Source organism: Schistocerca cancellata, chromosome 3, assembly GCF_023864275.1.
Source record: "Schistocerca cancellata isolate TAMUIC-IGC-003103 chromosome 3, iqSchCanc2.1, whole genome shotgun sequence".
Classification (NCBI taxonomy): Eukaryota; Metazoa; Arthropoda; class Insecta; order Orthoptera; family Acrididae; genus Schistocerca; species Schistocerca cancellata.
In genome coordinates, this window is record NC_064628.1 from 162586709 (window position 1) to 162611492 (window position 24784).

Here is a 24784-nt window from a genome sequence, read left to right on the forward strand (position 1 = left end):
TACAACAGGGAACAAGTGATCATAAGGCTGTTGCAGCATTGATGGATAAGGATGTAAATGTGAATACAAACAAAGGTAGGAAGACCTTTCTCCTTAGCAAGTGTGACAAGAACAGATTTCAGATTACCTGAGTGGTCAGCATGAAAATTTCTTTTGCAGCGCTAACAATGTTGAGTATCAATGACAAGTTCTAAGAGCACTGAAGAACACACTTTAAACAGGTATGAGTAGAGCAAAGTAGTGAGGGATGGAGAAGACTGCCATGGCTTTGCAGTCATGTTAGAAACTTGCTGAAAACAGAGACAGTTTCACTGCAAATTTAAATTCAGACAGACAGACAAAAATGAAACAAAGCCAAAATTAGAAAAAGGAGGGCTGTGTGTGAAATGTTCAACAAGTTCAAAAGTAAAATTCTATTTATTAACTTAACAAAAAATCCTAAGTGTTGGTCTTATGTTAAATCAGTAAAGAGATTGAATCCCTCTGACCAGACACTCTGTGACCATAATGGACTGAAATGGAGGATGCCACAGAAAAAGCCTAAATACTAAACTTTTTTTCTTCCAAAATTGTTTCGCAGAGGAAGTGCCTCCTTTAAATGTCACATACGACAGAAAAAAGCATAATCCTTCAACAGAGGAAAGAACACTAAACATGATGGCTACCGGCATGATTTTACATTGAATCTACAGAACAACTTGCCCCTTTCTAGCAGCTGTGTACTGCATGTCTCTGGCAGAGTTAAGTGTCCCTGATGATTGGAAAAGAGCCCAAGTCATTCCAGACACAAAAGAATTAAAGACAATAGCTGCCAGTGGAATTCATCTATATCATTGGGGGAAGGTGAAAATTTGTCCTGGTCCAGGATTCAAACCCAGGTCTCTTGCTTACTGGGCAGATGCGCTGACCACTACACCACCCAGACAGAGCAGATGCACACCAACCTCGAACACTTACGGAATCGACAAGATGCCGTGAGCAATGAGGCTAATGAGCAGGTCCATTACATCGCTAGTGTGTGGTATAAGTTGAGAATTTGTGTTTGAGGGGAAGCACGCTAGGAAAGTCTGTGTGGTTGTGGTGACCACTGTGTCCACATGGCGCACTGGTCAGTACATGTGCCTAGTAAGCACGACACCCGGGTTCAAAACCCAGTTCGACACAAACTTTTGACTTAGCTCTGATATAAAGCAGTGTCCACTTGCAGCTAATGCCTTTAATTTCTTTCTGTCTTGATTTGTAGTGCCTGCAGGATCAAAATGGTTTCTATGTCCAAAAGAACAAACACCACATACACAAATCATTCCTGTTTTGTAAAAGGTTCGTTGCACAGACGCACAAAACTATAGCCTACATCTAACATAGGTCTGTTGTACAATTTTGGAACATATATTATGCTCACATATTATGAAATTTCTGGAAACTGAATATCTCCTCTGTGGCAATCAACATAGGTTCCGAAAACAATGATAATGGAAACCCAGCTCACTCTGTTCATCCATGTGACCTATAAATCAGTAGATAACGGTGTCCAGATAGATGCTGTATTTTTTCAATACAGTTCCACACTGCCACCTAATGGACAAAATACATGTGTATGGAATATCAGACCAACTGCATGACTGGATTGAACAGTTTCTAGCAACAGAACACAGCACGTCACTCTCAGCAGAGAGAAGTCTTCACATGTAAAACTAACTTTAGTTGTACCCCAAGGAAGTATTATAGGCCAATAACTTTTCACAATATACATAAATGACAGTACACAATACAAGAAGTTGGTGGGACTTTTCACGAATGACACTGTTGTACACAGGTAAGTCGGATTGCTAGAAAATTTTAACAAAATGCAGGAAGACCTACAGAGGATCAACACTTGGTGCAGTGTGTGACAACTGACTCTCCAATATAGACAAATGTAATTAATTGTGTATACTTAGATGGAAACACCTATTATTAAATGATTACATAACTGCGAAACAATAACGAGAAGGTGTTACCTCCATAAAATATCTGTGAGTATGCATACAAAGTGGTTTAAAGTGGAATGACCATATACAACTAACACAGAAAAGGCAGATGCCAGTTACACTATGTGATCAAAAGTATTCGGACACCTGACTGAAAATGACTTACAAGCTCAAGGCACCCTCCATTGGTAATGCTGGAATTCAATATGGTGTTGGCCCACCCTTAGCCTTAATGACAGCTTCCACTCTCAGAGGCATACGTCCAATCAGGTGTTGGAAGGTTTCTTGGGGAATGGCAGCCCATTATTCATGGAGTGCTGCACTGAGGAGAGGTACCGATGTCGGTCGATGAGGCCTGGCACAAAGTCGGCAATCCAAAACATCCCAAAGGTGTTCTATAGGATTCAGCTCAGGACTCTGTGCAGGCCACTCCATTACAGGGATGTTACTGTCATGTAACCATCTCGCCACAGGCCGTGCATTATGAACAGGTGCTTGATCGTGTTGAAAGATGCAGTCGCCATCACTGAATTGCTCTCCCACAGTGGGAAGCAAGAAGGTGCTTAAAACGTCAATGTAGGCCTGTGCTGTGATGGTGCCAAACAAAACAACAAGGGATGCAACTGCCCTCCATGAAAAACACAACCACACCATGACACCACCGCCTCCGATTTTTACGTTGGCACTGCACATGCTGGCAGATGACGTTCACCGGGCATTCGCCATACCCACACACTGCCATTTGATCGCCACATTGTTTACAGTGATTCATCACTCCACACAATGTTTTTCCACTGTTCAGTCGTCCGATGTTTACGCTCCTTACAACAAGCAAGGCATCGTCTGGCATTACGTGTGGCTTATGAACAGCTGCTCGACCATGGAATATGAAATCCAAGTTTCCTCGCCTCCCGCCTAACTGTCACAGTACGTGCAGTGGATCCTGATGCAGTTTGGAATTCCTATGTGATGGTCTGGATAGATGTCTGCCTATTACACATTACGACTCTCTTCAACTGCCGGCAGTCTCTGTCAGTCAACAGAAGAGGTCCCTTCGTGTTTCCACTTCAGTATCACATCAGAAACAGTGGGTCTAGGGATGTTTAGGAGTGTGGAAATCTTGCGTACAGACGTATGACACAAGTGACACACAATCACTTGACCACATTTGAAGTCCGTGAATTCCGCGGAGCGTCCCCTTTCTGCTCTCTCATGATGTCTAATGACTACTTAGGTTACTTATATGGAGTACCTGGCAGTAGGTGGCAGCACAATTCACCTAATATGAAAAACATTTTTGGGGGTGTCCAGATAGTTTTGATCACATAGTGTAGATTCGTCGGAAGAGTCCTCAGGAACTTTATGTAGTCCGTCAACAGCAGAGGCAGCTTAAAAAACCCTCATTCGACCAATACTTTAGTACTGTTAATCAGTATGGGATCTGTAGGCTTTATAGAAGAAGTAGAAATAATCCAAAGAAAAACATGATCATTCAGCAAGCAACTCTAGTGGCAGACACTGCAAGAGAGGCATTCTGCATTAAGGTGCAGTTTATTGTTAAAGTTCCAAGTTTGTACATTCGTAGAAGAGTCAACAAATACGTTCTAAGGCGAAAAAAGAAAATGATATACTGTGTCACAATTATCAGAATGGGACAGAAATGCGCCTCTACAGACAAACAAATGATTACAATTTCAGAAAAATTGGATGATTTAGTAAGGAGAAAGAGTTTCACAAATTGAATAACTCAATAATGCACTGGTCCACCTTTAGCCCTTATGCAAGCACTTATTCGGCTTGACATTGACACAGTTGTTGGATATCTTCCTGATGGATATTGTGCCAGATTCTGCCCAATCAGCATGTTACAACAAAAAAATCCTGAAATGATTGGAGGGCTCTGCCCATAATACTCCAAATGTTCCGCAATGGGTATAGATCTGGCGATCTGAAAGGTAAGCCCAGCAAGGACAGCTGTGGATGATAACCAGAGTGGTTCTGCTATGAAAATAAATGGCACCCAAGATCATTACTGCTGGTTATCAGACCATATGGTGGGCGACAGTCAGGCTGATAACCCAATGCTGTCCGAGGAGTCTCCAGCCACCTCAAATGTTTGATGACAAGGTGAGAAGTCAACTGAATCCTCCAGTGTCTTGTGTGATATACAGGGCATTAATGACAATATGTGTGTCATATGACAGGAATCTCTCATTTATGAACTTAATTTGTATGACTGGTAAGAGAATGAGATATGCCTCCTTGCCCGATATTGGTGTTTGTGTGAGTGTGAATTTGATTACTTCCAAGGAAATGACAGAAACATAATAGTTTGTCACATAATCTACAACAAATGGATGCAACAGTTTCACAATCACTCAAATTCTCTGTGCTCTGCCAAAACACGTTTTCAATGTTTTTGAAGTTGTGTTCTGTTTTGGAAGCTTTGACTCGAATTTTTTGTTGTAACATAGTTCACACCCCTTTACTTGTTGTTTTCATTTCTGTGAGACATACTATGTGGTATATCGCCTGCTCCGACTATTCATCACATTTACTTGTGACAGAAAGGTATTCTTACCATGACTCATATTCCATAACCAATCTATAATATGACAACTGCCAAGACCACAGAAAAAGAACAAACATTTCAATGAGCAGGCGGACAGTACATAATGTTCTGGAAATAAATAAATAAACAAATAAATCAAAATAAAATAATAATAATAATAATAATAATAATAATAATAATAATAATAATAATAACAATAATTATGACAATAATAATAATAATAATAATAATAATAATAATAATAACGACACAAGGGAGTTTTGAAAACAGCTTGCCCGCTTGGGAGTCCAACACCATGAAACCTTACCCATGATGACAATGCTGTTTCAGGCTGCTCTTTATAGCACTTCTTGTTCTTGGATCGTTTTTCACAATTCAGTACTCCTCCTTCCTGTTTTCATCCTTTATTTGTGTCCAGTTTTTGATGGGCTATCCACTGGGCAATCTTACCACTAAATCTGAGGAGGGTGTGCTGGGGAGTTTCCCCTGTTAGAAATGAGCCCCATGACCTGTAAAGACATGTCTGGAGATGCTGAGGACAGCAGTGGGATACCAACCTGACTGTTACCAAATGCCGGCCGTGGTGGCCAAGCGGTTCTAGGCGCTACAGTCTGGAACCGCACTACCACTACGGTCGCAGGTTCGAATCCTGCCTCGGGCATGGATGTGTGTGATGTCCTTAGGTTAGTTAGGTTTAAGTAGTTCTAAGTTCTAGGGGACTGATGACCTTAGAAGTTAAGTCCCATAGTGCTCAGAGCCGTTTGAACCATTTTTTTGTTACCAAATACAGGGCCTGACAACCAGGAGTGGAAGTCTGGAGTGACATTTCTCTACACGTCATGACCCCTTTGGTTGTCGTTCGCAGCACCCTTATAGCACTGCAGTATTTCAATGATATTCTACAATCCATTTTGTTTTCCTTCATGGAATGCCATCCTAGGCTCATATTTCAGCAATATAACAACCACCCACACATGGTGAGAGTTTCTATTGCTCGTCTTCAAGCTTGACAAACCCTACCTTGACCAACAAGGTTGCCAGATCCCTCCGCACTTTAAAACATTTGGAGTATTATGGACAGAGCCTTCCATTTTTGATGATCTAATGCTCCAGTCACATAGATTTTGACAAAACATTCTGCATGGGGACTTTCTACACCTTCATCAATCAATTCAACACTGATTAACTGCTTGCGTAAGGGCCAACATCTACCAGTTTCTGTCCCACTCGGATAATTCCTTCATTGCACATCATCATTTTTTTGTCTTAGCACATATATTGCTTCCACCTATGTATACATCACTAAAAGACCATGAAGATAAAATCAGATTTGTTCACACGTAGAGGCTTACCGTCAATTGTTCTTTCCGCAAAACATTTGTGACTGTAAAAGGAAAGGGGGGAGTGATAGTGCTACACAAACCACTCTCTGCCACACACTGTAAGATGGCTTGTAGAGTACAGATTAAGATGTAGGAACCTGGTGTTAAATAATGTAGAGTCAGGTAAATGATAAGATCCTTGGTGAGACGCAATATTTTATCGCCTATTGATTGGTTGATACTCAGAAACTAAAAACAAAACTTTCTGAAAAACAGCAATTTATATCAGGAATGCTGCAGTGAACAACAATATCTAGACTGCCCAGAACATTTTGTCCCTTTAAGACTAGCTGGTGGTGACTACTACTAATACTGTCTTGTCACTTCTTTTGTTTAATGTGGGCACTTTTTTGTGTTTATGCAGTTAGAAAACAGTTTTAACTTTTTTCTGACACATCTATGACAAACAGTACTACTGAACAAAATAGACAATTAAAACACATTTATAATTCATATATACAGTGCTACATATTAAGATATATTCTCAAGTCATTAATTCAAAAATTTATACAACTTACTAGAAATTTAAAAAAAAAAATTTTTTTTTCCCCTTTTCATTTCTCCTGCCAACCCATTTTGACTCCTCATTACTGCCATGGTCCACTGTGGACTGTGCCGTATCTTTCAACCCCTCATCAATCCATTTCTTTATTTATTCACTGCTTCCTCCAGCATATCTGGTAGTTTCTGTAGTTTTGTTCTTTAGTTTTAATCTTCTCCTCTACAATCTTATTCCTCACCTGTTTCCACCATCTCTAACTATTTATATTCCCAGTCTCTTTTGTATATTTATGTCCAACATCCACTACTATTAATTTCTCAACTTTTAAGCAACTGAGCTATTTGGCAATGTCATGTATACAGTTCATAGTAGCCAAGTCGTAACAGTATCAGCAATCCTTTAACATGAGAAATGAATTGTAACCTGATTGAAGTACAAAAAGAATTGGTTATGAGTATACCCGCATGCTCACCAAGTACCAGGTGATCAGAATTAAAGTTGAGCTAATCGCAGAGGTCTAATGTGGGCTGTAATTATCGTATGGCAGTGACACTTGGTAGATATACTGATGTGTTAATGTGGAATCAATTTATGCTGGAAAACAAAATTCATTCCAACTGTGGCGACCAAACGCAAATCTTGCACTGTACACTGTTTGTATGATAGTATGACAAGCACGCTGTAATTTGACAAGCCCTAATGACAGTTAACAGTACAGCTATTGAGAAAAGAGACTGTGTGCCATTAGTGAAACTCTTTATGGACAGCAGCAATTACAGTGCTGCATTGGGAGTGTATTACTGACTGAAAGGTCTGAGGAGAGGCATGATGTCGCTAGATGATGTAAAGAAGTCTATGTAAGTGGAAAAAGGATCACTGCTGTCAGCTGCACGAAAAATTAAGCAGAATCAGTGGCGCCAAGCACAACTGTGAACCAGACCAGGATTCGAACCCAGGATCTCCTACTTACTAGGCAGGTGCAGTAACCACTGTGCCATCCGGACACAGCGTTATTGCAAATGCATGTACTATCTCCATAAGCCTCACGGCCAATTCACACTGCCACCTGCCCGCAGTCCCTGTCCATTATACTCCTGTTCGCTACCCAGAGATTCCCACAGGAGGTCGATGTCTTTTATGCATGCACACTGAAGAAAGTGTATCCATCTGCCCAGGCAGGTTTATCAATTACATGAATGAATGATGTCTGTTCCTCTGAAAGAAACACTATATATAAATGTAAGGAGGACCACTGCTGTCAGCTGCAGTGAGACACTAAGTGGAATCAGTTGCGTCGAGCGAAATTGTGTGCTGGACTGGGATTCGTACTTGAGATGGCTCAGTGCTGGTGCTCAGTGGAAGTGTGGATCGGCCATGAGGCATACCGAGATATTCCACGCAGTTACAATAACGCTGCCTACTAAGTAGGAGATCCCAGGTTCGAATCACAATCTGATACACATTTTTGTTTGACGCCGCCGATTCTGCTTAATGTCTCATTGCATCTGATGGCAGTGATCCTCCTTCCATTTACATATAGTGTTTCACAGCCACAGGGTCTGCGTAGAGTCTGTTCTTTCGAAGAAACAGACACCACGCATTCATATAATATGATTTAAAGAAGATTATAATGAAATTTGAAAAACTAAGTAAGGAAGGTGTCCTATCATAGTGGACATTACTGTTGGGGTAGCTGTAACTGACCATGTAGTACATCTCTCGAGTAGTCTAGTACTTGTGCAGTGTCAAAAGAATTGTCTATTCCATGGTCAACAGTACAGAAAGTTTTGCAGTCTATTTTACACTGGTACCCGCACAAGATACACACAGTACAACAACTGAAACCTCATGATCCGCAGCGACATTCTGCATCTGCTCTTCAGTTTCTGACACACATCGAAGTTGATGACTTGTGCCCGGATAATTTTCTATGGGTTGGTGAGGCACATTTTACACTAGAGAATGCTGTGAATACAAAGAACTGTGGAATTTGGGGTACTGTTGAACCGCATGTTCTGCTTGAAGAGCTGCTGCACTCGCAGTACGTGACTATGTGATGCGGATTCACAAGCACCTTCAGTTTTGGTCCGTTCTTCTTTGAAGAGAATACACCCAGAGAGTGAGTACCGTGAAAATTTGCACATTATCGATACCTCCTTTTACAGCATGTGAGTCCTGATTTGGAATAGCACAACTGTGTGGAAACCATTGTTTTCATGCAATATGTTATTCTTCCAGTGGCAGATCTGCTTAATGCAACCTTCCACGAAAATGTTATCTCCGGATGTTCTCCTATTGCATAGCCTGCAAGATCGCCCGATCTGAGTCCATGGGTCTTTTGGTTCTGTGACTATCTAAAAGAGCTAATTTACCAGGGACTTTTCAGTCTCTACCTGATCTGAAGAACAGTATACAGGAAAATATTGCTCAGATTGCACTGGAACTGCTGCGAGTAACTGTTGATCACATTGTTTGATGAACGCAACATCTTATCAATGTGTCCAGTGCTCATATTGAACAAATTGTGGAAGTGACAAACATAAAAGTCAACATTATGCCTTTTTTGCCCACATCATTCCTTATCAATTACATATGGAAACATTTCTGTATGTCTTCCTTGAATTCACAGCACCAGTCTTTTTTCCAGCATAAATCGGGTCCACAGTAACACATTACAATATCTGCCATATTTTGCTGTCATGCAACAATTACAGTCCACACTGGAACATTGGGAGTAGCTGCACTTTAATTATAGCCATACGGTGCTTTCTGATGCTTTATGCCGATTATAGTTCATTTCACAAATTTCTTTATGGATTTCAGGTCACTGTAATACATTCAAAACTAGGCACAATTTTTATTTTCTTGGACATTACTTGCTATTTATTCTTATAAAAAACCTTTTGGCTTTGTTCTTGCTTCTGTGTCTTGCGTGTACCATTTAGTTTTCTAATATAGGCGGCCATGGTACACTCTTCTGCATTTCTTAACCTACAGTCAGCATATATTCCATTACATTTAATACAAAACTAAATTAATATTCAGTTTCAGCTACCACTGCTGCATCATCCATTACCATCTGTGCTAATTTTCTGGTCTTGGCATACAACAACAGTTCTATAACTCCCTTTTCAATGAAAAATAAACACCAGTGGTGACAATAACCTTAACGTGAATATTTCCTGGTTTTGGTTTCCTATACAAATCTGTCAGTGCAGACTATTCGAATTCACTTTGAAGAAAGAGAGCGGATTTCCATCTCCAAGTCCAAAAAAGGAAATATATTTTATTTCATCCCAGATTATGTCTTTTCATATTTATAACGTCATAATACACTTTGAAATATGACCTCCTCCACATTTTGAATTTGGTTCTCTACTCCACATACACAGCACATAATGGTTTTACAGCATGTTTATACATGCTAGCCACTTGGAGTTAACGGAAGACTATCACTTTCTTTGATCAAATCGCAGGTAACGCTCTAGATATGATCAAATAAATTTGACAAAGGTTCTCTATTACACTATGTCAAATATATTTGACAAAGCAACTTTGTCACAGAAATTTGACAGTGTAATACTAGCCTTAGCATTATTCCAAAACCTTACATATATGTTGGTTGATGGTTTCCACTGGCTTCTCATTGCATTGGAGGGGAGTAGGAGAGGGTGCAGGTGGTAAGGGATAGGGATGATTTTAAAAGCAGGGTGCTAAATAGTGAAAAGCAACATAACCCAAAAAATGCCTGGTTCTCAGCAGGTGAAATGGTTAAGTTAATAATCATTTCCCATTTCAGTAACAGGTATATCTCAGATAGTTCCTGATGTCTGCACTGGCATATACAATAAACTCAAGGATTCCATTAACAAAGAGAAAGTTATTTACATTTTATTAATGGAAAGTAAAATTATTTATGACTTGTCAATAGGCTATTGCTATAGTTTTCGGAGACGATATAACATGATATTTCGGTTATAACATGAAAAATATTAGAAGCACCAAAAAATAAGATTTATACATCTGTGATGTAGTTACAATGACCATGAATTTAAAGCAGAAGATTGATCAGGTCTTTTCCATATTTTTTATTTTACTTCAATCCACATACTATTAGTATCTATTCATATTTTTTTATTATCAAGGACATTTTTTGTAGTATTCGTTTTTAATAATAAAAAGGACACAAAAGCTTGTGTATCTACACCCCACCTAACTGAAGCATTTCTTTCACAGACCCAGCTGGACTTTTGATCTTTCACAGACCCAGCTGGACTTTTGAGTGCTTCGCCAATTTTCTACCAAGTGTGTATCTTTCTCCTGGAATTTTGGTCTGTGGGCCCCTTTGGGTCTGACATGCATCTATACTTTCTATATTCTTTAACAACATTACATCCTCTTTTAATAATTTCCTAAATCACCCAACTCATGTTAAATAACAAAAGTAATTTGCAGAAAAATTATCTCAATGCTATGACCACTGAAGCAGAGAACATGCTAACTTCTACTGATGGTTTGCTGAAAGATGAATGACCAGCATAAGATGAGCAAGAACCAGTGAATGCAAATTGAACTAGATCGAATGCTGTTTGCTTGCCTATCATTTACGCCTGAGAGAACAATCTTTTCCGTTGGCTTGATAATGACATACTGCACTGAACAATAAGTTTTGTCTGTGAGAAACTATAGTGATATTTAAAGCAATTTCCAGGAGTTAAAGTCATTTCAAATTCTGTGTTATGTGATGACATATAAGGAGCTCAAGAACCTTTTCAAATTAGGTTTACAGTCACAATTGTTTTACTTTGACCCTTACAATGCGCATAGGATACTGCTACTTGGATACTCAAATAATGCTACACATAATGTAAGAAAAGACAGATTGCTACTTACCGTAAAGAACATATGCTCAGTTGCAGACAGGCTCAATTAAAAGACACTTACATATAGCTTTCGGCCATTGTCTTTATCAGTAAAACAGAGAGAGAGAGAGAGAGAGAGAGAGAGAGAGAGACAGAGAGAGACCATTCATGCCAACAAGCAAGCACATCACACGCACACACGACAATCAACTCCAGTATCTTAGCCCGGAAAGCAACATCACATGGAATGCAAGCAGCAATCTGGAAGGGGCAGGAGAGGGGAAGGGGAGGGGAAGGGATAGTGTACATGTGGGGAGAGAGATGAATGCTGTCTGGTGGGGTGTGCAGGGACTATAATGTCAACAGTGCAGTGTCAGGAGGCTTCCCTGTCCTTTCTTTTTTTTGCACCTTTCTTCACCACCTCCCTGTCCCAGAACCTCGCGACGCTGTAGATGTTGACATTCTAGCCCCTGAACACTCCCACCCGACACAGTTAATCTCTGTCCCCGCCCCTTCCTGTTCCCTGCTCCCTCCAGATTGCTGCTTGCATCGTTGGTGATGTTACATTCCGGTCCGAGTTGCTGGAGTTGACGGTCGTGTGCGCATGAGGTGTGCTTGCTTGTATGTGTGAATGGTGTGTGTCCCTCTTTTACTGATGATTGCTGTGGCCGAAATCTGTATGTAAATGTCTTAATTGTGCCTGTCAGCAACTTGATGTGTTCTCTATACAATAAGTAGCTCTATGTGGAATTTTCATTGTTTGATTTCATGTTACAAATAAATTGCCTGTGACATTCAGCCCCAGTAACTAAGAGACTTTTGGGTTTAATATTTTCAGTTTTTGTCCTTTTCTACCACAGTTACAATGGGATGTGATGTTGGGGAATATTTAACAGCTGCAAGCATTTTTTTCCCATTTTGTTTTTTATTTTTCAGCATTCTTGGACAGTTGGGGCTATAACAAAATGCAGTTAACAAATATTATTAAGCATAGACTGCTACTCACTGTAAAAATTAAAATACTGTTACACACTAAGCTTTTGGTCAAAGCCTTCTTCAGACTAGAAAGAAAAAAAACACTTTCACATAAGCAGGTAGACCTCTCACACATATGATCGCTATCTCCGGCTGCTTGGGCAATAGAGCTGTTTCAATCTTTTAGCATTAAAATTGCAATTGCAATACTATTAGTTGAACATATTTTCAAAAATATGTGCACACCAACGACTAAGCACTGCATTCGATAATTTTCAACCCTGTAATCTGGCAATGGACTGTTGTAATATTACAATTATTTCTATGACCTTCATAAGCCAATACTTCCTAATGTTTAGGTACGTTAAGTCTTGCTGGTCCCAATGTTTGAAATAATAATCATTTCTCACAGTCAGTATTTCTTTCACTCAACAATTAAATACTGTTAGGCAAACTGATTGCCACTGTAAACACGCATGACAGCAACGCACGCATGTGTCCATCGAAGCGCGCATGCGCGCACACTCACATTTCTTTCCTTAAGTCAACTGCAAACAACTACCTTTTTTTAAATTTACTAAAATCCACTTACTTAATCTTCTCCAAGTATTCAGGTGTATTCTGATTTGCCATGTTAGATGGACTAATGTGCAGTTTAAAATCTGGACCAAAATATTCAAAATAATCGTTGTATGGCAATTCATTGGCTATTTCAACACCAAGAGCTACTGAAGTCTCATAAGTCCAACATCGTGAAACATTCCGTATCGTGTAGCCACCACCACCGACCATTAAAAATGGTAGTCCATATTTTTTTACAAATTCCACACACTTCCCATGGCCTGTTTGAAACAGATTAAAATACACAACAGTTCAAAAGAGATACTTAAATAAAATAAGAATTATAGAAAACTTTAAAACATAACATAATTCCAAGAGTAAGATGTAATTTACAAGCTAAAATTGTCAACAAAGCAAAAACTTCTCAATAGCATATTAGAAGTTCCTCCTACAACATAGGAAACAGCTCACATGACACAAATAATAATAGGTTGCACTTTATCATTTTCCTGACATAACTTTAGCACTGTGCAGTGAGAGTGCTCATGTCTTTTGACAGAAATTGTGTTACTGCACAGGGAGGAGGATCTGAAGTACATTCAATTTCAAAATATCAGCAGTGGGGAAATACATGTCAATGCATCTCATGCTTGTTAAATGAATCAAAAATATTACTTACCATTAAATGCTTATTATTACTGACTGCTGTGAAAGTCTTCAAGTCTTTAAATTGTGGTTTCATCAGCTGTATGACCAATTTCTGTTGCAGTTGAATAGAATTTCCTTTCTATTCAATGTATATCACAATGTGTGTGTCCAGTCACTTTCATCATCACTACTGGTATTATGGCCTTTCCAATATCCTGCTCCATTAATTCACATCTCTTTTTAATAATTGTTACGTATGCCCACAATTTAGCTCAGTCTTCCACCACCACTTCTTTCTTGCAGTTTTGTGACAGCCCCTTTTTAAGTTTTCAAGTTTAACATTTCTTGCAAATATTTTTTGTTTAATTATGTTCCAAACTGATTTAATTGGATTTAGGTTGCAGATGCAGGCAGATAATTGTAAAAAGAAAACATCTAAATCTCTGTTGACGGTGTACTAAGTGTTAGCTTTATTTGCTCTAACAATTTCCATCATTCTTGGTAAGCCCCAGTTTCTCTTCTTTACACAACTTCAGAAGACTGTGAGTGAGTTTGCTGCTCACTATTTGTGATAATTTCTTCAGAGGTACCTCCACTCTCCTTTTTATTGAAATATGTAGTATGTATTCTGCAGTGTGTACAAACAGCAGCTGTACTACTCATATTAGCAATCATTGGTGTGCTAATGTAACTTGCGCAGAATAAATGGATTCCCCACTGCCTGACCTTTGACTCTTTGTGCAATTAGTTCAAGTATTTTCCACAAGTAAAGACGTTAAATACAGGCAACATGTTTATCATGGTTAGAAAATATATATCAAGACAACAGGATCAGGCCAACATTGTCTGCATAGCGAGCAACAGTAAATACAATACCAAAGATGTCTGATATAGACCTTTAAAAAACTAATGAGTAAGTAATTATTTAACTGATACTTGTTGAATTAGGCATTACATAATTTTACTTTCAAACAGAACAATTCTTCTGAATGGAGAAAGGGAAAGGACACAAGCAGGAGAGAGAGTGACATTTGTCAGTGGCTAAGAGAAGAAATCCAAAACTCAGGCATACACAAGATGCAGGAGACTTTTGGAAAACCACCATCAAAGGGAAAAATTATTTGATGTGTCTCCTACAAACGTGCTGTCAGATGTCACACTGTTAACAGCTTTCAACTTCAGTTAATAAAATGAATGATTGGAAAATTGTCATTATCTATTAAAAGCATAGGACATAAGTTGAAAGAGAACAAATTTCTATTTTCTTGTTTGGTAGCAAACCTGACCAAACCCCTATTAATTTTATTTAAATGGAAAAATTCTGTATTTTATGGTAGAAGCTGACTTATAGCTGAAGCAGCACAGGGGCTCAATACAATATTATTACCTTAACGTTTTCTAATACAAGTCACATCAGATAAATAATATTCTAACCCAATGATTGTGGAACTGCATCATCATTTTCATCAAACAGAATATTGACAAAAAAGCAAGGAGGATGCAAACCTACAGCTGCGAACACTGCCCAAGACACTGAAAGAACATGGTCATCTACTTTTCCTTTCAGTGTGAACACCAGGATATGATCATCCAAACCATCATGGACCATCCGTTGTTACAGTTGTAACAGTACAATCTGCACTTTACACCTCCTCTGTGTGTTCTCCATATAACACAATCACAGGACATGTTTCAACTGGTCAATAGTTCAGTTTCACTTTCATTGCATCACTCTATTATCTCGTTGCATTCACCTACCTACATTTACAGTACATAATTTTGGATTAAAGGAGACCACTCACCTAAAAGCAGAAGTGATGAGCTATCAATAGTCACACACAAAAGAAAGAAAACTTACTATTTTTCGAAGTACACGCGCACAGCGCGCGCGCGCGCGCGCACGCACGCACGCACGCACACACACACACACACACACACACACACACACACACACACACACACACACACACACACACACAGCCAGCTGAACTAACAATGTCAATGCTATTTTATGGCACATGGACTGTGTGTGGTAGAGGGAGAGCGGAGGCGGGGAGAGCGGAGGCGGGGAGAAGGATTGGGGATGAGTGGCTAGTGGTTCGGAGGGAGGAGGCCGGTTCGTCAGCTACAATTGTGGGATGGAGGGGTGGCAGGTATATGGGATGGCATGATTGTAGTGGCCAGTGGGAAATGCACATGCTAAATGGCACATGGTGACGTGAATTGGGAGGGGTAACAGGACGGAGGAAGGAGTCTGGAGAGTTATGTGCCTAGTAAGTGGACAAAGGATGGGAAACACCCACCATGTTTTAATAACAAAATTCGAAAGATGCCAAGGAAACAGAGCTGTTGCACTTTCGGTTAAAAAGAGAATGCACAAATGATGACAAGCAAAGATTAGTAGAGATTCGTGAATCTGTGAAGAGATCTATGCATGAAGTTTACAACAACTACCACCGTCACACCTTAGCAGAAAATCTACCAGAGAACCTGAGAAAATTCTGGTCCTATGTAAGATTGCTAAGCAGGTCTAAAAATTCTACTCAGTCCCTTGTAAACCGGTCTGGTGTGGCAATTGACGATAACAAATCAAAAACCGATGTTTTAAATTTCACGTTCAAGAAACTGTTCACACAGGAAAATCGCACAAACATACCATCATTTGACCATTGGACAGACTCCTGTATGAACAACATAGTAATAAGCATCTCTGGTGTAGAGAAACAACTGAAAGAGTTGAGAACAAGTTAGCCGCCAGGTCTGGATGGAATCGCAATTCGCTTTTACGAAGGGTACTCTACGGCACTGGTCCCCCACCTAGCCTGCATTTATCATGAACTCTTGCCCAACGCAAGAGTCCCAAGTGACTGGAAAACAGTGCAGGTGACTCCAGCATACAAGAAGGGTAAAAGAACAGACCCATAAAATTATGGACCAATATCCCTAACTTTGGTCTGCTGCAGAATCCTTGGGACATATTCTCAGTTAGAATATAATAAACTTTACTGAGAGGTCACCAATTGGGACACGCCAAATTCGCCCAAATTGCGTGTGTAGAAGGAGGTGGGTCTCCATATTACATGCCTTAAATATTTCGCATGAGTGGGCCTTCAGAAAGGAGAAAATGCTCTCGAAAGTTTTTCCGATACCACTATATACCTTACTCAGAGCTCTGTTCATCATTAATGGCATAGCGTTAATGGTCAAGCACATTGCTTATGGAACAGGTGACCTGGGATCAATCCCAAGTGCTTCCTGATTTTTTTTCTGTTTTTCCCCATGTTTCTTTTACTTCATTTCTTCCAATTGTTCAACTATTTACAGTACAAATTAAACACATTCAGGCAGTATTTTTATTGAATTAGGCGAAAGTTTTAATGGAAATAAAGTTTCAAACGATTCTTGTGATTATGTGCACTACTTTTTATTCATTATCACAGTAGAAGGTTTGCAATTTGATGGTAACATCTATCATAGAAACATGTCAAACATATATATGTTTCACACCAGACACATTCTATGAAGGCATTGTTTGAGCAGTTACATTTTGCTGAAACATGCGTCATTGGAAAGGACACTTCATTCAAGTTTTGAAACAACTGTTTATCCGCTATCAGTTTGGATGCAAACCAAGCATACTGGATCATAGCGGTGAACACAGGAGCACTGAATTGATGCTGCACGATCAAATGTATTTCAGTTGCATCTTCCCTTGGTGATATTTCTCGCTGTTGTCGGAGCAATTCAGGGGCACTTTGCAGTCTTAATTGGAATTTTGACTTGGCAATAGAAATATACATCACAAGGTTGAACCAAAGGTATACATTTTGGTGAAATGACCTTCATGGTACACACTGCCTCGCCTAGCTCAATCTTAATTGTCTCATCATACGATGTTGAATCTGTTTGGCCACTCCAAGAATCCACCAACAGATGAAATTTATTGTCTGTGACGTATGGCTTCAATGTTGTTTCCAATAATGTTGCATAAAGCTCTTTTGTTAGTTTCCCCGACATGGAACAAGTAACAACAACATTTTCATACTCGTCTTCTAATTTTTTGGCGGCAACCCAAGGACCGAATTTATTCGCAAGCTCTTGCAAACATAAAAACACAAGGGGGAAAAGTTTCCCTGAAACGGTTAAACTGTACTGTGCTGCGTAAGAGTGGGTGGCCTTCGATAGATTGAGTTTCTTCACCATAAGAGTCTTTGCACCTTTGACATCCAGAGACCTGTTGTATGTTGACTCATATTGGCATCCGGTCTGGTCAGTGTTAATTATATAGTCGATTTTGAAATGTGGCATTAAATGTCTCATCTACATATGAAGCTTCTCTGCTGCTGCCACTGTTTCGTCCAAAGATACGACATCATTTTTGCTGACGAATTTCGTGATTTTTCGCTGCCTTATCGAATATTTTTTCTTGCAGGATTTTGCCCAAGTATTAGAAGCACGGAAGTGAAAACACTCTGATAAATACAGGAATGCAGCGGTCATTGCCCATTGCTGTAAGGTTCTAGTCATCACCAATTCATAGCAGCTACATGCATCTTGAAATTTATCCCGTGTTTCCGAGTCAATTAAGGACAACTTTTCAAGTCTGGTGCCACCTTGGTGTACTTCTTTCCTCCAAATTTTAAGATAATCCCTTTTCCTCAGGATTGGGAATCTAGACTGCAATGTTGCAAATTTCCATTTTGGATGAGTGTCAGCAAATTCCAGGACCTTCTTCTTGTCAGCCAATGTTGCTGATGTACATGAAGAACTCGTGGAAAAATCTTCAGGAGTACAATCCTCATCTGTACTTGAAGAAGTCACCTGTGACAGATAAAAAGAGACTGCATATGATTAACATGAGTGTGTGTGTGTGTGTGTGTGTGTGTGTGTGTGTGTGTCAGAGAGAGAGAGAGAGAGAGAGAGAGAGAGAGAGAGAGAGAGAGAGAGATGTTCCACGTACCTCTTCATAAATATTTTCTTCTTCAGGCTCCGTGCATAGTATCAGATCTTCATCATACTCTATGAAATGCATATTCATAATGTCGATAACTGCCTCTGCAATTGCTTTACCTATGGCTATTACTGTAGGTCTGAAGGACATAGGAGGATTGTCAGTGATCATCCCTTTTTCTTTATAAATTGAAAAAGCATAGGAAAGAGCACTGGTGAAGTTTGCTTTGAAATCTTCATCAAACGTTTCGAGATTATCAGTCACTTTTTGTTGGATTGCCATGTTTGATTGTGGCACGACGATACTCACAGCTCCACAAATCGTTGCGAACTGACAATAGAAGCACAGTCTAATACGTACAGTCACGACACACTGGTGAGAAATCCATTACTGTCCGATAGCTGACGAGACGCTTGCAATTCCAGCAGTCAGCTAGGGTAACGTCTGTTAGTGTCATATACATAATAAGAATAATATTTTATTTTCTAACCTTTTTGTACGTCATTTACGATATGATTGTTTTATACTTGATTCGAAAGATTGAATGCATTTAAATTCTACAGTAAATAGTTGAACAATCTGAAGAAACAAAGTAAAATAACAATGGGGGGGGGGGGGGGGGGGAGAAACGGAAAAAAAATTAGGAAGCACCAGGGATTGGTCTCAGGTCGCCTGTTTCATAAGCAATGCGCTTGACCATTACGCTACACCGTTAAAGATGAACAGAAAGCTAAATAAGGTATATAGTGCTACCGGAAAAACTTTTGAGAGCATTTTCTCCTTTCCTAAGGCCCACTCAGGCGAAATATTTAAGGTACGTGATGTGGAGACCAAACTCCTTCTACACACGCAATTTGGGCAAAATCAGCGTGTCCCGACTGGTGACCTCCCCTTGTGAGTAGCTTATTTCCACAAACCAGCACAGTGTTAGAAAGCATCGCTCATGCAAAACTCAGCTTGCCCTTTTCTCACAAGATAAACTGCAAACTATGGATGAATAGCAACAGGCAGATGCCATACTTCCAGATTTCCAGAAAGTGTTTGACACAGTGCCTGATAGCAGGTTGTTAACGAAGGTACTCGCATATTGAATTAGTGCACAGATATTGAAGTGGCTAGAAGACTTCTTAAGTAAAAGAACCCAGTATGTTGTCCTCGAAAACAAGTGTTTATCAGAGAAAATTATATTGTCAAGAGTGACCCAGGGAAGTGTGATAGGACCACTGTTGTTTTCTATATACATAAATGATTTGGCAGACAGGGTGGGCAGCAGTCTGCAGTTGTTTGCTGACAATGCTGTGGTGTAGAGTAACATATTGAAGTTGAGTGACTGTAGGAAAATACAAAATGATTTAAACAAAATTTCTAGTTGGTGTGATGAAAGGCAGCTAGCTTTAAATGGGCAAAAATGTAAGTTAATATGGATGAGTGGGAAGAACAAATCTGTGGTGTTCAGATACAGTATTACTAGTGTGCTGCTTGACACAGTCACACCATTTAAATATCTTGGCATACTGTTGCAAAACAATATGAAATGGAGAAATCATGTGAGAACTGTGGTAGTGAAGGCAAATGGTCAACTCTGGTATATTGGGAGAATTCCAGGAAAGAGTGGTTCACCTGTAAAGGAGACCTTATATAGGACACTGTTGCAACCTGTTCTTGAGTACTGCAGGAGTGTTTGGGATCTGTACCAGTTTGGATTGAAGGAAGACATTCAAGCAATTCAGAGGCGGGCTGCTAGATTTGTTACCTGTAGGTTGGAACAACACATAAATGTTAAGAAGATGCTTCAGGAACTCAAATGTGAATCCCTGGAGGGAAGACTTTTTTTTTTTTTTTTTTTTTGGAGAAACATTAAGAAATGTTAGAGAACCAGCATTTGAAGCTTACTGCTGAACATTTCTATTGCGGTCAATATACACTGCGTGTAAGGACCACAAAGATAAGATACGAGAAATTAGGGCTCATACAGAGCATACAGACTGTATTTTTTTCCCTCACTCTATTTGTTAGTGGAACAGGAAAGGAAATGACTAGTATTGGTACACGACACCCTCCGCCACACACCATATGGCGGCTTGCAGAGAATCGATGCAGAAGTACCAGGTGGTTATTTTTTTTCGAAGTTTCCCTATTTAACACGTTATATCACAGAAACTAATTACTGTACCAAGTACCAAACTTTGTAGCATTAATGTCCAGAGTATGGGATGCATGATACCCATGTGTCACAGTGCCATCGTCCAGTTCCAACTACGGCCACCATATACCATGATCAGTCATCGTGATTCGTAGTCTCACACACCTGACCTGTCACAGTGCACTTGTTGATGTCTCAACATGAGCTTGGATGAAAGGAGCAGGACATTATTGGTGAAGCTCTATTATCAAAACAATAGTAATGCTGCAACTGCACTTCAAGAATACCACCAGCTGAAAGAATTACAGAAGGGTCCCCTTTCTCCATCTGATGTGTGGAGCATGAAGAAGTAGTTCAAATCAACTAGAGAACTGGGCGTCGCTCTGGGAAGAAGCAGACAACTGGTCATACCACAGGTCGTTGATGAAATAGCTGTTGCTATGGCAGACAGCACTGCGTGCAATTCCTGATCACCAGGCAGTGCATGTGCTGTGTCACGGCAGTTGAATATCCCCGTGGTCCACTGTACGGAAGGTGCTTCGAAACATTCTCAAATGATATCTGTACCAGATCCGTATCATACAGCAACTTCCACCACAGAAGGCTCTCCACTTTCTCACAAGGATTGAAGTTGAGAGGGCTGGCCCTGAACTATCCTATGGACAGACGAAGCTCATGGTATAGCTTCATGGCTATGTTCATCATTGGTCCATTATTTTTTTAACAGGTTCGTGCTCAAGGACCAAAGACGTGCACTGTGACTGGACAGCGTTACTGTGATATGCCTCGCCAGCATGTCATATGCACCCTACAGGAGAGAGATGCATCGAACTCAATAGTTTTCATGCAAGATGGGTCCACACCACAAATCACTTGTGAAGTTCACCTACTTCTCCGAAACACATTTGGAAATAATCGAATTATCGACTGATCATTTCCAAATGCTTTTCCAGCACAATAGCCTGATCTCACTCCCTGCAATTTCTGGTTGTGGTGCTACCTGAAAGACAGGGTTTACCAGGAGAATATTGACACATGTTCTGATCCGAAGCACAGCATATCAAGAGACGTAGCCAGCATACCTATGGACATGCTTCATTCCGCTGAGCAGAGTGCAATCCTGCACTTTCACACCCTTCTGGACACCGATAGGTGCCATACTGAGCCCCTTTTGTAGCCTTAATGGGTGCCAGTACGTAATGGTATGATGTACCGTAGCAGCATATTAAAAGTATTTCTCTTCCACATGTCCTTGACATTAATGCTACCAAATTTGGTTCTTGTACATTAATTAGTTTCTGTGTCACAATGTGTTAAATAGGGTTAGTGTAATTATAACCATCCAGTAGATGTAGATGGGGACAGTGGTTTACCTAAGATAGAGGCCAGGACACTTACGGGAGCAGACAATGTGTTGCAAGGGTAACTCCCATCTTTGTGGCTCAAAGAAGCTGGTGGTGGAGGGAATGATCCACATAGCTTGGGCTGTGAAGCAGCTTATTCCGACCGATGTGATCGTGTGCAGCTTTCGTGACATTTTACACCACTGGTCGTCGCCTTTCTGATGGTGCAGAATTACTTCTAGCTACTAACCACAACTTATAATCCCCCCCACCACACATTCTTCCCATCAGAACTTTATATATTTCCTTCTCCTTTCCTGTGTATGATAATGACTTTGCACGATCAAATATCCTCACGCCACAATCCATCCTGTTGCTACCAGTACAATTTGTCCCGTCCTTTTAACTCTATGAATTCACTCTATACTACCCAGTTCTTCTTACAGCCACCTAATGCTTTCAGTTGGCAATTTCCTGTGTTATTTGCATTTCCTATCATCATCCCCATCCCAATGGACCACTGCCCGCACATTGCTGCACCAGTTCAGAAAAGTATCTCTTTTTCCTTGCAATAATCCAGTCCCATATCTTGCTCTTTGAATGCTGTCTGAACCATACAATCCCCTCAAAATGCCTACCCATAAAAATCCCAGGAGGGATCCCACTCTCCTCCATTCACAACAACCCACACCATTCCTCAGATTCTGCCCAGTCCCTATCCCTCACGAACCTGGTACTGCAAAAGCACCTCTATATGGTACAGGCATTCCAAAACCACCTGTACTCCCTCTGCAAGACACTATTGCAGTGCAATATTCACTACATACGCAACATCTCTGAAATAAAAACGTTTGCACTCCAAAACCTGGAGGAGCATTCCAGACACCACCTCCACAAACTGTCAACCTACTGGCACCCTAATCCTGTCTTGAGGTACCACTATCCATCAACATCATCTTATTCATAGTGAAACCCCTTGTCAACCCCTCATAGGTCCCAGAGCCTGCCTATCTGACCACTTTCATTTACCACGTCCACCAAAACTCCCTCCCAACACCCCACAACCCAAGCAAACCTCAAACACCGTTGCTAACCTCTCCACCAAAAACCTTAGTCCCACATATATTTCAATCCAATCCAAAAGCCTAACCTTCAGCCCTACATCCCATTTTAACCATGTTGGTCTTGTCAGAGACTGCTCTCCTCCTCCTACAGTGGAAACACTCACAGTTACCGATCCCTCCAACCAAACCCAACCTCATCCAGTATTGAACCTTGCCTCTCCCAGTTCATACCACCGTCCGACTGCGACCCTTATTGCCCCTCCCCCCTAGTCAGCTTTCAGTTACATTACATTAACACTTTTTCAATGAATCATGAATATGACATTTCGTAATGATGTGGATGGTGCCAGTAATTCCTCAACTCCAACTTGGCATCCAACCTTCCCCAGGTCCCTTCTTAAGAACATTAACCCTTCTGTAGGTGAAAAGACAGCCATACACGACCTGAATACCGATCCAGACCTAATCATCCTCCCTAGAGACAAAGGCTCCACCACTGTTATAATGAGTTGCAGTGACTATCTGACAAAAGGCCTCTCCCAACTGTCTGACTCCTCCACCTACAAGCTCTGTCAGAGTAATCTCATCCCAGAAGTTCAGCATAACCTCTAATCCATACTGAAATCCTTGTACTTTCCAGAACTTCTCACCTGAGTTCCATGTCCTTCCACACCCCAATAACACCCAGCACACCCATTTCCACCCCAAAAATCCACAAACCCAAATATCTTGGTCACCCTACTGTAGCTGGTGTTCGTGCTGCCACTGAAAGAATTTCTGCTCTTGTTGACCAACACCTCCAACCAATTGCCCGAAACCTCAACTCCCACATCAAAAGTATCCGGACACCCCCAAAAACATACTTTTTCATATTAGGTGCATTGTGCTGCCAGCTACTGCCAGGTATACCATATCAGCGACAACAATAGTCATTAGACATACCGAGAGAGCAGAATGGGGCGCTCCACAGAACTCACTGACTTTGAGTGTGGTCAGGTGATTGGGTGTCACTTCTGTCATATGTCTGTACGCGAGATTTCCACACTCCTAAACATCCCTAAACCCACTCTTTTCAATGTGGCAGTGAAGTGGAAACACAAAGGGACACGTACAGCACAGAAGTGTACAGGCCAAACTTGTCTGTTGACTGACAAACCGCCAACAGTTGAAGAGGGTCGTAATGTGTAATAGGCAAACATCTATCCAGACCATCACACAGAAATTCCAAACTGCATCAGGATCCACTGCAAGTACTATGACAGTTAGGTGGGAGGTGAGGAAACTTGGATTTCATGGTGGTCGAGGGGCTGTTCATAAGCCACACATCACGCCGGTAGATGCCAAACGATGCCTCACTTGGTGTAAGAAGTGTAAACACTGGACAATTGAACAGTGGAAAAACATTGTGTGGAGTGACGAATCATGGTACACAATATGGAGATCCAATGGCAGAGTGTGGGTATGGTGAATGCCTGGTGAACATTATCTGCCAACATGTGTTGTGCCAACAGTAAAATTCGGAGGCAGTGGTGTTATGGTGTGGTCGTGTTTTTTGTGGAGGGGGCTTGCACCCCTTGTTGTTTTCCATGGCATCTATTATAGCACATGCCTACATTGATGTTTCAAGCACCTTCTTGCTTCCCGCTGTTGAAGAGCAATTCAGGTATGGCGACTGCATCTTTCAACACGATTGAGAACCTGTTCATAATGCGTGGCCTACAGCAGAGTGGTTACACAACAACAAGATCCCTGTAATGGAGTTCTGACCTGAATCCTATAAAACACCTTTGGTAAGTTTTGGAATGCCGACT

General features: G+C 40.6%; 1 protein-coding gene across 2 annotated transcripts in view; it reads right to left on the reverse strand.

Annotated features, from left to right (window-relative positions):
- The window catches only part of LOC126174782 (histone deacetylase HDAC1), a 158481-nt gene that overhangs the window by 34166 nt on the left and 99531 nt on the right, over positions 1 to 24784 (reverse strand). For both annotated transcript variants that reach the window (XM_049921132.1, XM_049921131.1), the window contains exon 6: positions 12856 to 13105. In XM_049921132.1, the coding sequence (XP_049777089.1) occupies positions 12856 to 13105 (250 nt within the window). The remainder of the gene's footprint in view (positions 1 to 12855; positions 13106 to 24784) is intronic.